At 42.6% G+C, this 14249-nt stretch overlaps 1 protein-coding gene across 1 annotated transcript in view; it reads right to left on the bottom strand.

Moving 5' to 3' along the window:
• The window catches only part of slc17a9 (solute carrier family 17 member 9), a 44368-nt gene extending 30353 nt beyond the window's left edge, over positions 1-14015 (bottom strand). The window contains exon 1 of the mRNA XM_008110178.3: positions 12617-14015. Within this exon, the coding sequence (XP_008108385.1) occupies positions 12617-12780 (164 nt within the window). The 5' untranslated portion in view covers positions 12781-14015. The remainder of the gene's footprint in view (positions 1-12616) is intronic.
• Positions 14016-14249: the final 234 nt, after the last annotated feature.

The raw sequence follows: 14249 nt of genomic DNA, 5'->3' as shown, positions 1-14249 counted from the left end.
TTATATTATATTATATTATATTATATTATATTATATTATATTATATTATATTATAATATATTATATTAATGCAAATTGCCCATGATTTAAGCATCAACAATATTACATTACTACAAGTTGTGTATTCCTTATTTGGAGTTCCAAAATCAAAAATATTCTAAAAATCCAAAACTGTCCAAACGGGTGGCTTAGAAAAGGATACCTCTGCTTTCTAATGGTTTGAAGCATACAACCACAATAACAAAAATGTTCTAAAATGATTAAGCTATGTGTATATGACACATATATGAACATCTTGTTTTGACTTGAGTCCTATTTCTAATATATCTCATTATAAATGTGCATGCAAATATAGGTATTCCAAAATAAAAAAAAATCCAAACTCTTCTAATCGTAACTATTTCAGATGAGGAATACTCAACTTGTACTACTGTTTCTCAATTATTTCACTAGGGTTGCTCCAACGTTCTAAACTTATGCAGAAAATGTTAAAGAAATAAAGATAGGGTGATTCTCTTTTAGATTTCTTCCTTTCCTTCATCTCATGTTCTCACACAATGTGATCTTCCCTTGTCTCCTGTACCTTGCTCTTTCTCACCTTTTTCATGCCCAAAATTCCCAGGTAGACTTGATTTTTGCAGAATCATGTGACAGAAGAGCGCTTCCACATTTCCTTCCAAATCTCTGCTTCTACAAGGACTAGAGCCTAACTTGATGATAATAATAATAATATTATAATAGTTTATTCTTGTACCCCGCCCCATCTCCCCGAAGGGACTCGGGGCGGCTCACATGGGGCCTTGCCCAACATCACAATGTAAAATCAAAACAAAAACACAAATTTACAACAATAAATCAGCAATATCGGTAAAACAATCGAAAAGGACAATCTTACAAGATAAAATGTTAAAACAGGTATATCAAACACAAGTCTGGGCCGAAAGGTGAATGTGTCAAATCGGGAGGAGATAGTTACATAATTGACATAGTCAATGAAGTACTATAAATGACAATAGTGACAATAAAAGGGCAGATCAGTGGGTCTATTATTACATAGGCAGGCATCTTAAACCAACAAAAGTCACTCATCAAAGGCTTTCTGGAAAAGCCAGGTTTTCAGATTCTTCTGGAAGGAGAGGAGGGTGGGGGCCAGCCTAATCTCCCTAGGGAGCAGGTTCCAAAGCTGGGGGGCCACGACAGAGAAGGCCCTCTCTCTTGTCCCCACCAACCGCACCTGCGAGGGTGGTGGGAGCGAGAGGAGGGCCTCCCCCGACGAGCGAAGAGATTGTGCGGGTTCATAGGGGGAAATGCGGTCTCTAAGGTAGGCGGGTCCCAAACCGTTTAGGGCTTTGTAGGTAAGAACCTGCACCTTGAATTGGGCTCGGAAAGTAAGCGGCAGCCAGTGGAGCTCCTTAAACAGAGGCGTTGAATATGCCCTGTCAAACAATGGCTTTCAACCTGTGAGTCCCCTAGTGTTTTGGCCTACAATGCCCGGAAATCCCAGCCAGTTTACCAGCTGTTAGGATTTCTGAGAGTTGAAGGCCAAAACATCTGGGGACCCACAGGTTGAGAACCACTGCTCTAAAACAATGGTCTAAACCAGTGTGGTCCAACACGTGGCCCACGGGCCGCATGCGGCCCAGCAATTCATTTTTGTTGGCCCCTTTCCTTCTCACTGGAAAAATATTTTAATTTGACATTTGGAAAAATCATTTACACTTCTTACTGCTTTAAGATTTTAAGAAACAGCCATATAACGGCCATGTCTCTGGCCTTCACATTCCTATACTAAAGTTTGATTGGCCCTCGGGTAACTCAAGGTTGGACCACACTGGTCTAAACTAAATCTGGAATACAAGACAAGGTGACAAGTGTACTGTTGTGACCTTGGCCCACTTGTGGGTCTGTCAGAGTTACGTTGTTGTTATTGTTAATTCAGAGAAAATGTTGTTTATCCCACAAAAGTTTCTATATCCCATTTGTTCTTACAGCAGATATCTAAATGCATTCTTTCCTGTTTGAGCATCATCTGCCTCCACCAGCACAAACATAAGTTAAACATTAACTCACCACACACAGGAGAAACACAGTTTTGGAGTATTATTAACCAAAGTTGGGCAAATACTCAAATACAGTCACAATGTGCATTATCCTCATAGTGTTTGCTTCCTCATCCTGCTGTGAACTGTAACTCTGGAGTACTGGAGGGAAATCACAATCCTTCCCATTGATTTTCCTTCATTCCTCACATTTCCAGCATGGCAAAGAGTAAAATATTGTAACATTCATACCTAGAACTCTTCTGTTTCTTGTATGTCAAATTATCATGGGAATTTTGCCTGCCTTTTTTCTTTGAATGCCCAAACTTTATTTCTAAATGCTCTACTTGAGGTTTCCCAGCCCTGTAATGCTAGAAATTTGGGATCTGCAAGAACATTTCCAGAGGGGAGGGAGGGGGGAGAGAGGTCTTATTTAGGAAGAAAATGTTTTCTTTTTGCCTATCACTACAAATGTAACTTGCCCAAAAGTCAGAAACGAGAAGTTAAACAATGATTTCATAAATGTAATATCTTGCAACAATGCAAATTTTTAGTAGGACTGCATCAGAGATGCTTCCCAACACGTTCTCGCTCCCATTTGAAAAGGAAAAACACATCCAGTCACAAAGAAGAAGGTGCCATCACTCTTTGGCAGAGGAGGCTAAAGACCTCGTAAAACTAAAACTCCCATGGTTCCATAGCATTGAGCTATAGCGGTTAATGTGGTGTCAAACTGCATCAATTATACACTGTAGATGCACCCTCAGTTAGCTTTCCAAAATATGGCCAAAGATAGGTCAGTGGGAGAGAGTTCATCATTGCAAATAGAGATGACTGACTACTCCCATTCCTTCTGCTGTCCATATTTCTGTCATGTCTTTAATCTAATCTAATCTAATCTAAATCTAATCTAAATCCATAATAAAAGTGAAAACCCGTATGTGTGCTCACACAGACAGCCTCCAGCCTCCACAAACAGGCTACACTTCCCAGTGCGACAAGCAAGCAAGTCAATCATTTCCACTGACATTCTGGTTACAGCGAGAGCCATGAACATACAGTCCAGCCCCTGCCAATGTCCTTCCCAAACACTACGGCCCACCACCCAAGGAATGCTTTCGTTTGGGGACCATTTCATCCTAGATTTTGCATTTTCTCCACCACAGGCAGGCATCCCAGGGTTCTCCATTGCTGTGAAATTTGCATGGCCCCGCCCACTGCCCTTTCCTTTCCAATCTCTCTGCATAACAAACAGAGCAGAACTGAGCTGCAACTAAACTTACTGGAAGAGTTTAGGGATTGACTCCACATGGTGGAAGTTGTAGTTCTCCCTGCATCAAGTCAGAGCACTGTCACTCCTACTGGGGAATATAGAGGAGTTGTAGTTCACCTACACCCAGAACGCTATGAACCCAAATAATGATGGCTCTCGGCCAAACTAGCCATGCAGACCCGATATGCCCAGATTTGACTACTGGTGGGTTTGGAGGGGAACTGGATTCGAAGTTGAGGAGTAATAGGTACTGGGAGTTATAGTTCACCTGAAATGAATGAGCATCACACTTGGCACACAGAGCCCCCATAACCAATACAACATTATTGGACAACTTTGGGAAAAAGGGAGTTATAGTTCACCTGCAGCCAGATAAACACTGACCCCACCGACAATGCACTAAGAGCACACTTCACACAGAGAAGCCTCATGACCTACCGAACATACTGCAGGTATTTGTGGGAAGGGGCCTTGATTTTGGGAGTTGTAGTTCACCTCCATCCAAAGACCACTGAACCCAGCCAATGACGAATCTAGACCAAACTTGGCACACAGACTGAATATTGCCTCCTGTGGATACTGATAGATATTTCAGGGCAATTGCCCCGGGAATCTGGAAGTTGCAGTAGTTCACCCCCATCCAGAGAGTACTGCACCATACCTGGTACACACACCCAAAATGGCCAACATAGAATACTGGCAGGGTTTCGGGAGGATTCACCCACGATTCTGGGAATTATAGTTCACCCACTCCAAACAGAATACATAACATTAAAAGAGAAATCATACCATTCTCAAATGACCCGGGCATCGCCGGGTCCCCAAGCTAGTTTTACATAAACCTCAAAAGCACATGGGATGATAGTACCTATTGAGGAACATGACGCAGAACCTCAGAAGCACTCAAAACCTTAAAAATAGGTTCTTTTTTGTCCAAAAATGTAGGACAAGCACAACACACCCCAAATCAGTCCAAAATGAAGCCTGAAGTGACATAACATCATTTGCATTTCTGTTTGGAAAAAATGTGTCCCTCCAACCCTACACATCAGTGGAAGTAGATAAACTGGTCCAAGCGATTCAAATTATATTCATTTTGTGTCCAGAAAATAACCTGTATTCTTAGCACAGAATTTAGAAGCCCACGGGAATCTAGTAAATGCTGGTTTAGGAGAAGGGCTACAGCATATTGGCAGTATGCATGCTTGTCATTCAAAACACAGCTTCTTGAACTTCCCACTCACAATTCCTTTTGGCTGAGAAATTTTTATATGGCTCTATAGATATATTAAAATAGATATAAAAATCAAACATTTACTGGTAACAAATCAGCATTGCAAGGCTTGCTAAACAGTCTGGTTTTCGTTTTTATGAAGAACAGCTGAAGCATCTTTAGCAGAGTTCACTGTAAACACTGCACATCAGATCCATGTAAATATATACAACAGCCACCAGGAATGTTTTCCCACCAGCACTATAGAATAGAGGCTATCATCTGCCAATTGTCCGGGTTGCTCCTGCAGAATTCTGGGAAATGTAGTTCAAGACGCAGACTTTGGAATTTTCAGGTAGAGAGGTCCTTGGCTTCCTTAAACTACATTTCCCAGAATTCTGCAGGCGCAGATGGAACAATTGGCCTCTGTTCTATAATGCTGGTGGGAAAACAGCCTATGTGATGTTCAGAAAACTTCTACCCATTTTTTCAGGACCCCAACATTGAGCAAAGAGGACCCCATTTGGAGCCAGAGTCACAGTTTGAGAAGCAGTAAAGTAGAAGGTTCAAATGTTGTTCTGAGCAATAAAAGACAAGTTAAATGCAAGAGAATCAGGGACTTGTACTCCAAAAAATTACCATTCTCAATTCAAATAGACCATACCAGCTAAAAGGATTAACGGTGTCTCTTACTCAGGAAACGAGAAGCTTACACAGTATCAACTTATCTGTACACAATTTGAAGGTCAGATCGACTCTTTCCCACCCACTCTTTTGGGCAGTGTGAAGAATCAAGCTTCAGCAAGGAGGGTGAGATATTATAATTGAGAAATCCAAAGACATCACTGTGTAAAAGAGGATGTCCTAGACATTGTGGCCCAAGCAGCAACTGATGAGTCACTGTTTTACCTTGTTGGAAAAACAGGAGGAGAAAAAGGCTATGAAGGATTCAGAGGAAAGAAATCAAAATTAAGGGCTACCAAGCACAGCTAACTTCCTGGAAAAATAAAATATGGGAATATGTTGTGTTGGTACTGAGAGCAGTACGTAGCCTCCAAAATCATAGAATCATGGAAGAGATCATAAGGGCCATCCAGTCCAACCCCATTCTTCCATGCAGGAACACACAATCAAAGCCGCCCCAACAGATTGCCATCCAGCATCTGATTAAAAGCCTCCAGAGAAGACTCCACAACGCTCCAAGGCAGCAAATTCCACAGTCAAACAGCTCTAAGCATTAATATGGTCTTCCAAATGTTTCAGTGGAATCTCTTTTCCTGCAGTCCTAGTCTTGAGCAGCAGAAAACAAGCCTGCTCCCTCCTCAATGTGACACCCTTTCAAATAATTAAACATGGTTCTCATGTTCCCTCTCAACCTTCTCTTCTCCAAGCTAAACAGACCCTGCTCCTTAAGCTATTCCTCATAGGGCTCAGCTTCCAAACCTTTCATCATTTTGGTCGCCTTCTTCTGGACATATTCTAGCTTGTTCAGATAGGAAATCTACAGCATTACTTAAAAGAACACTTATTTTCCCAGATTTCAATACTCTTCCATTATCTGGGTGGAGGACACTAGGGGGCACTAGAGAGAGAAGGATAGTCCATTTTACAGCAGGGGAGTCGAAGGAGGAAAACCATTTTCCCTGTTTTCACTGGTTATTCCCCTTCACCACTTCCCATAACATAAACTAGAGTTGTTTTCACGACAGGGACATGGGTGGGAGGAATAACAGGAAAGCAGGCGGAAATGGTTTGAGTTCTTCAATCCACCCTCCATCCACATAAAATTGACTATCTTTCTCTCTCTAGCGCCGCTTAGTGGTGTCTGCCCGGATAATGGAACAGTACCCAGATCCCTAAATATCTCATTTTTCTCTACTGTTCTTCTTGAAATAGTGACAGGAAGTAACAACATGACAAGTGTCGCATCCTTGCCAAAAATGTTGTTAATGGAGTGTGAGGGACTTTATATGGCAGTTTTTATTTAATTACTACATTATCGCTCAAAATGATGTTGTATTTTGTTTAAAAATTTTTGTTGATGATGCTTGTTTGTTTTGTATGTATTTTATCCTGTTTTTATTGTGGTTTTCTGGGCTTGGTCCCATGTTAGCCGCCCTGAGTCTCTGCAGGTAGATGGAGGCGGGATACAAAAATAAAGTTGTTGTTGTTGTTGTTATTATTATTATTATTATTATTATTATTATTATTATTATTATTATTATTAATGGGGAGTCCATGGGGTCCATGTCATTCACAGGCTGCACTTTGTTCACCTCGGTCCAGGTATTTCAATATATTGTCGAAGGCTTTCATGGCCGGGATCACAGGGTTGTTGTATGTCTTTCGGGCTGTGTGGCCATGTTCCAGAAGTATTCTCTCCTGATGTTTCGCCCACATCTATGGCAGGCATCCTCAGAGGTTGTGAGGACACGTGGGCGAAACGTCAGAAGAGAATACTTCTGGAACATGGCCACACAGCCCGAAAGACATACAACAACCCTATTTCAATATACTTTCTGTCATACAAAGAAAGATCCAAGGTTTTCAATATGTCTTCAGATATACAGAGAAAGCGCCAGAGTCAGGCAGTTCTGAGTTACACCCACTAGACATACGAGCCATGCGCCAAAATTTCAGCACTTTCTCAAATTATGCTGGGACCTTTAACATTCTTTTGCCAACCCACTTGCCAAAACAAACCCAGGGTTATGGAAAGGGTCCAAATCAAATGGAGGTGAATAAACTGCTTTGAAAAGATGGAAGTTTGCATGAGGACAACAAACCAAAACTCATGACGTATTCAGCCTACTGGTTTTTTCCCCTCCTCTACTGAATTACAACTCATTTTTTATTATTTTTGATGAGACTTTCATTTGCATTTTTCTTTTCAAAAATGCACACAGCAAAAATCCTGAAAACTCAACCCTAACGTATACTTGCAAACAAAATGACAATAATAAATGTTGTCAGATGAGGGGGCTGAACCCATTTTTACCCAATGGCCTTATGTTACTAACTCATATTCTGTTGCTGCCAATAATGATCTTTTTATATGCCTTGGGCATTAGGCCTACTAACAGCCCCTTAATTGAAAACAGTTATTCTGTGGTAACAACTGGCCACATAATAGGCACACAAACACAGTGTAAGAACATGAGCAAACTCGGCCAAAGGATCTAAGGCTCCTTCCACACAGCTGTATAAAATTCACATTGAACTGGATTATATGGCAGTGTGAATTCAGACGATCCAGTTCAAAGCAAATATTGTACAAATATTTACAAATATTATAAATGGTCCGATTGAATAATAATAATAATAATAATTTTATTCTTGTATCCCGCCTCATCTCCCCGTAGGGACTCGGGGCGGCTCACATGGGGCCTTGCCCAAAATCACAATATAAAAACAAATCAAAACACATAAATTTACAACAATAAATCAACAATATCAGTAAAACCATCATAAAAACAATATTGCAGGAAAAAGCGTTAAAAACAGATATAAAACACAAGTCTAGGCCAAAGGGCGAATGTGTCAAATCGGGGGGAGGTAGTTACGTAATTGACATAGTCATTAAAGTACTAGGAATGACAATAATGACAATAAGAAGGCGAATCAGTGGGTCTATTATTATGTAGGCAGACAACTTGAACCAACAGAATTCACTCATCAAAGGCTTTCCGGAAAAGCCAGGTTTTCAGGTTCTTCCGGAAGGAAGGGAGGGTGGGGGCCAGCCTAATCTCCCTAGGGAGCAAGTTCCAAAGCTGGGGGGCCACGACAGAGAAGGCCCTCTCTCTCGTCCCCACCAACCGGGCCTGCGAGGGTGGTGGGAGCGAGAGAAGGGCCTCCCCCGACGAGCGAAGAGATCGTGTGGGTTCGTAGGGGGAAATGCGGTCTCTAAGGTAGGCGGGTCCCAAACCGTTTAGGGCTTTGTAGGTAAGAACCTGCACCTTGAATTGGGCTCGGAAGGTAAATGGCAGCCAGTGGAGCTCCTTAAACAGAGGTGTTGAACGTGCCCTGTAATTTGCTCCAGTTAGAAACGTGGCTGCCGAGCGTTGTACTAGTTGCAATTTCTGAGCCGTCTTCAAAGGCAGCCCCACGTAGAGCGCATTGCAATAATCCAGTCTAGAGGTAACTAAGGCATGGACCACCATGATTAGATCAGACTTCTCGAGGTATGGTCGCAGCTGGTGCACAAGTTTTAATTGTGCAAAGGCCCTCCCGGCCACAGCCGACACCTGAGCCTCAAAAGTCAGCCCCGAATCCAGGAGGACCCCCAAGCTACGGACCTGCGCCTTCAGGGGGAGTCAAGCACAGATTGCCACCCAATACCCCGATCAGACTTGCGACTGACCTGGAGGACCTCTGTCTTATCAGGATTAAGTCTCAGCTTGTTCGCCCTCATCCAGGCCAATACAGCGGCCAGACACTGATCCAGTATCCGAGGGGCTTCCTTGGATTTTGGTGGAAAAGAGTAGTAGAGTTGGGTGTCATCCACGTAGAGATGGCACCGAACTCCAAAACCCTGGATGACCTCGCCCAGCGGTTTCATGTAGATATTGAAAAGCATGGGGGACAGAATAGAACCTTGCGGGACCCCACAGGTCAATGGCCAGGGGTCCGAGCAGGTGTCCCCCAGCTTCACCATCTGGGAACGCCCCTCCAGGAAGGACTGAAGCCACTGCAAAACAGCACCCCCAAGGCCCATCCCAGAGAGACGTCCCAGAAGGATACCATGGTCGATGGTATCGAAAGCCGCTGAGATGTCCAAGAGAACCAGCAGGGTCACACTCCCCCTGTCCAGTTCCCTGCGGAGGTCATCCACCAAGGCGACCAAAGCCGTCTCGGTACTGAAACCAGGCCTGAAGCCAGACTGCGATTGGTCCAGAAAATCCGTATCATCCAAGAATCCCTGGAGCTGAGAGGCAACTACCCACTCCAAGACCTTGCCCAAAAATGGAAGGTTGGAGATTGGTCTGTAGTTACACAAGTTGATTGAAGACTGAAGCATGAGGTTTTTAGACAAATGGATCTAATTTACATATGTTTTGATTGTTATAATGTATTTTAATGATGTATTTTTATAGTTTTAATTGATGATATGTACTGTTTTTGTTTTATTATTATGTTCTTGGCATTAAATGTTGCCAACTGTTGTAAGCCGCCCTGAGTCCCCCCGGGTGAGAAGGGCAGGGTATAAATGCTGGAAATAAAATAATAAATAAATAAATAATCTTGAAATCCTGGGTTATGGCTCTGTGGAAGGGCCCTGAGAATATGCTTCCACACAGCTGTATAACCCAAAATATCAAGGCAAATAATCCACAATATCTGCTTTGAATGGGGTTATCTGAGTCCATACTGCCATATAATCCAGTTCAAGGTGGATTTTATACAGCCATGTGGAAGGGGTCTATGCAGACTAAACCTGACACATAATGTTCATGACATTTATACTCTGTTATAATGTGGTTGTTTTATTCTGTTTAATGATATTGTTTTATGTATTTCAGTGTGTTATTTTAAGTATGTTAATTGGGCTCATTCCCATGTAAGCCGCACCAAGTCCCTTCGGGGAGATGGAGGCGGGGTACAAAAATAAAGTTATTGTTATTATTATTATTATTATTCATATTCATGTCTTTGGGCTTTAATCAGTTTCAAAAATCTTGTCTTTTACCCTGAGGTTTTACAGAAAATTGAGACTAAGTGTCTGGTAATCCCTCCAGGCAGTGCTACCAGGAAGTGGTTCTCTCAGGGACTGAATTTTTATTCTTTTAGAGGAAAATCTGTATGTGCATATATTTGCATATCAGTATATCAGTATTTACTCATCTCTAGAATATATATATATATATATATATATATATATATATATATATATATAGAGAGAGAGAGAGAGAGAGAGAGAGAGAGAGAGAGAGAGAGAGAGAGAGGCAGGCATAGATTTTGCCCATGATTACGTGGCTGAAAATAATGCAAAGGATTGGAAAGCGAACCACCCACTAACAGTGAGGAGAAAAATGTGTGGCCAGTTATGGTGATGTCAATATGATGTATGGGACACTAACAGGGTGATTGCAGGGTCAATGTAGACCAGAAAAATGTGGTGCTGAACAGAATATTTTTCATCAGTGTGGAATGGAGGAGGAAAAGAAATGAAACAAATCCAACCTGAAATCTAGCAACATTCAGACACTTCCACGAAAATATGCCTCACAGGACATCGTACTGACAATCTTAAAATCGCTTGCCTAGTTTCCAATATACCTCACAACCTCTGAGGATGCCTGCCATAGATGTGGGTGAAACATCAGGAGAAAATACTTCTGGAACATGCCCATACAGTCCGAAAAAGTCACAGCAACCAATCCTAAAATCACTACTTTTCAGTAATGACTTGAAAGCAAAACTTCCTTAGTACGAAATTGCTGAATTAGATTTTATCAGCAGGTTTGATTTATTAGCATTCATTGATGAGAAGGACTTATCTGCTCCTAGTACAGCTGGTTAAACAAGCAGAGCAGTGCAAAGAAGATAAGTGGTGTCACCCAAAGCTACTCCAACATATGACTGCTGTTTTCATCTTGCGTGCACTTGAGCTTTGAACAGAAGTGCACATGGGCTACAGTTCTTGCATTTGACGGCCTTTCCATCCCTGTATTTGCCAACCAAAGCACATGTGGTGTGGTGCTTTCAGTGTTGGGCTAGGACTCTAGGAGACCAGGGATTGAATCTTACTCAGAGATGGAATCTCGTGAGAACATACTGGGCAAGGCATTCCCTCCTCTCAGCCTAGTAGGATGGTTCTAAATGGAAAGTTCATAACAACAATACATCTGCCATCTCAAATGGACACTTCTTGTATCTAAGGAAGCTGAAGGGTGAGTAGAATTCTTGCCTCTAGGGCTGGCATGGGCAAACGTGGGACCTCCAGCTGTTTGAGACTTCAACTCCCACCGGCTGTTAAGAATTGTGGGAGTTGAAGTCCAAAACACCTGGAAGGCTCAAGTTTGCTCATGCCTGCTCTAGAATCTACTGTTTATTTAAAAAAGAAAAAAGCAGGAATCCTGTTGGAGATGCCTGTGGGAAACAGAATTGGGCAATTCTATAATGTCCATATCCAGTAAAGGATTACTGTAATTTTACTTTGTAGAAGCACCACCAAAATGACTGATGTACAATGAGTCTCACTTATCCAACATTCTGGATTATCCAATGCATTTTTGTAGTCAATGTTTTCAATACATCATGATATTTTGGTGCTAAACTCGTAAATACAGTAATTACTATGTAGCATTACTGCATATTGAACTACCTTTTCTGTCAAATTTGTTGTATAACATGATGTTTTGGTGCTTGATTTGTAAAATCATAACCTAATTTCATGTGTAATAGGCTTTTCTTTAATCCCTCCTTATTATCCAACATATTTGCTTATCCAACGTTCTGCTGGCCCGTTTATGTTGGATAAGTGAAACTCTATTGTATTTTGGCCTAAGATGCCGAGGCTGCGCTCAATGGAACTTAACTTCACATGAATCACAACAGCAAGTGATTGGCAAGTGATAATAACATTTTGTCACATAACACAAGATAAACAGGGGAAATAAGAACAGATGGCACAGCTTTCATCAGACTTGGAATCTAATCCATAAGAAAGATAGGAGCAGAGCGGGGAGAAGGAAGACCAAAATCTGCCTTTGAATCCTTGAATTCAAGGAGTGCAGTTACCAGGTACAAAGGGATCTTTGAGACTGAAAGAAGTTTTCAGTATAAGCTTTCATAAACTCTGTCTACTTTGATGGGAGTTTATGAAAGTTTATGCTTCAAATGTCTCTCAAAGATGCTGTAACAGGCATGGGCAAACTTGGGCCCTCCGGGTGTTTTGGACTTCAACTCCCATCATTCCTAACAGCCTACCGGCTGTTAGGAATGATGGGAGTTGAAGTCCAAAATACCCGGAGGGCCAAAGTTTGCCCATGCCTGTGTGACAAGATCCCCTTGAGTATTGAGACAGCCTAACAGCGCTGTCTCTGAATTCAGATTTGAAAGTTTTCCTTTGGAAACTGCACTTAATCTCACCTGGACCAAAAAGTGTCTTGGATTCCATCCTTTTTCGTGCTGTCCTCATGATGGGGATGATGGCCACACCGAGCGGGCTGCAGCTGCTGATACTTGTGATGGTGGAGAGAAAGCAGGTCATCGCTATACACCTGTGTTCCATTCTTGCTGACGCCCAAGGCCATTCAAAAAAAATATATGAAGAAATGCAAGAGCCAAAAGTTTTTGCTGCCCTACCTGAATCTATTAGTAAAACTAGACTGCGTCCAAGATCCAAAAGTTCTTGCTGCCCTACCTGAATCTATCAACAAAACTAGACTTGAGTCCAAACAGAAAGAAAAGGGGAAGGATTGCAAAAAGAAATGGGTTGAAATTTCCCTGCATCCACCAAATGCTTTGCTGGCTTTTTAAAAAAGTAAAGATGGGATGCTGTTTTGATTTATTTTAAAAAGGGGGCATAAGAGACCCCAGACCAAAGCATCCCTTCTTCTCTGGTCAAGTTTTCAATGAAGTCGGGTCCGCGCCAGGAGTTGACAGCTCCAGGCAATCTCTCCAACCTGCGCAGCGGGACAGAAATTGCAGATTCCTCCTCTCTGCAAGAAACCCCAAGTCCACGTGTCACTTTTTCAGCCTCTCTTCCTGTTCGGGTCCTTTTCCAGGAAGTCTGGCAGCTTGCAAGCAGAGGCAGGCAGCAAGGCGCAGGGGACTTCAAAGATAGTTTGAGGCGGGATTTTGGGGGGAGAATGCAAAAAAGGGAGAGGGTCTGGACACAAGCTTCAAACTCTGCCTTAAAGAGCCCGGCATAGCCACCCTCGCCCGCCAAGAGGAGAGATCTATCTAGAGCGCTAGTTGCATCTTTCCAAACAAAGCGCTATTTGGGGAAGGAAAGCGGCTCTCCTTGCCTTGTTTCCACCTCCCTCTCTGTCTCTTGAATCCTCAATCTGAATTGAAATTGTCTACACACCCCTCCACGCTTCCCCCGTTCCACGTAGAGGAGGAAGTGCTGTGATCCATTTAGATCAGAGGGAGAGAGATTGGTTTCGAAGAAGTCAAAAGTCTTGCTGGACCAATTCCAATCCAGGCAGCTTATTTGCTCTGCAGAGGCAGACACGCAGGCAGCCAGACAGAAACACACAGACATAGACACAGACAAATACAGAGCGAGACCCAGACAAATGTAGGCTGGATCTACACTATCATATAATCCAGATTATCAGAGCAGATAATCTACATTATCTGCTTTGAACCGGATTATATGAGTCTACACTGCATATAGCAGAATATAATCTGTTCTGACCCTGGACCAGTGCCTGTCATCAGTGATGGACTGGATGAGGGCAAACAAGCTGAAACTTAATCCAGACAAGACAGAGGTACTCCTGTTCAGTCGAAAGGCAGAACCGGGTATTGGGTTACAAACTATGCTGGATGGGGTTTCACTCCCTCTGAAGGCACAGGTTCACAGTCTGGAAGTGGTCCTGGACTCAGCCCTGACTCTGGATCCCCAGGTGTCAGCAGTAGCCAGGAGCTCCTTTGGACCGTTAAAACTCATCCGCCAGCTGCACCCGTACCTTGAGACGCCTGACTTGACCATCCATGGCAGTCCGCATCTCAGTCACATCCCACTTGGACTACTGCAACACTCTCTATGTGG

The sequence above is a fragment of the Anolis carolinensis genome, chromosome 4 (assembly GCF_035594765.1).
Source record: "Anolis carolinensis isolate JA03-04 chromosome 4, rAnoCar3.1.pri, whole genome shotgun sequence".
NCBI classification, from domain to species: Eukaryota; Metazoa; Chordata; class Lepidosauria; order Squamata; family Dactyloidae; genus Anolis; species Anolis carolinensis.
The sequence above is the reverse complement of the archived record's forward strand: the minus strand, read 5'-3'. Positions and strand labels throughout refer to the sequence as shown.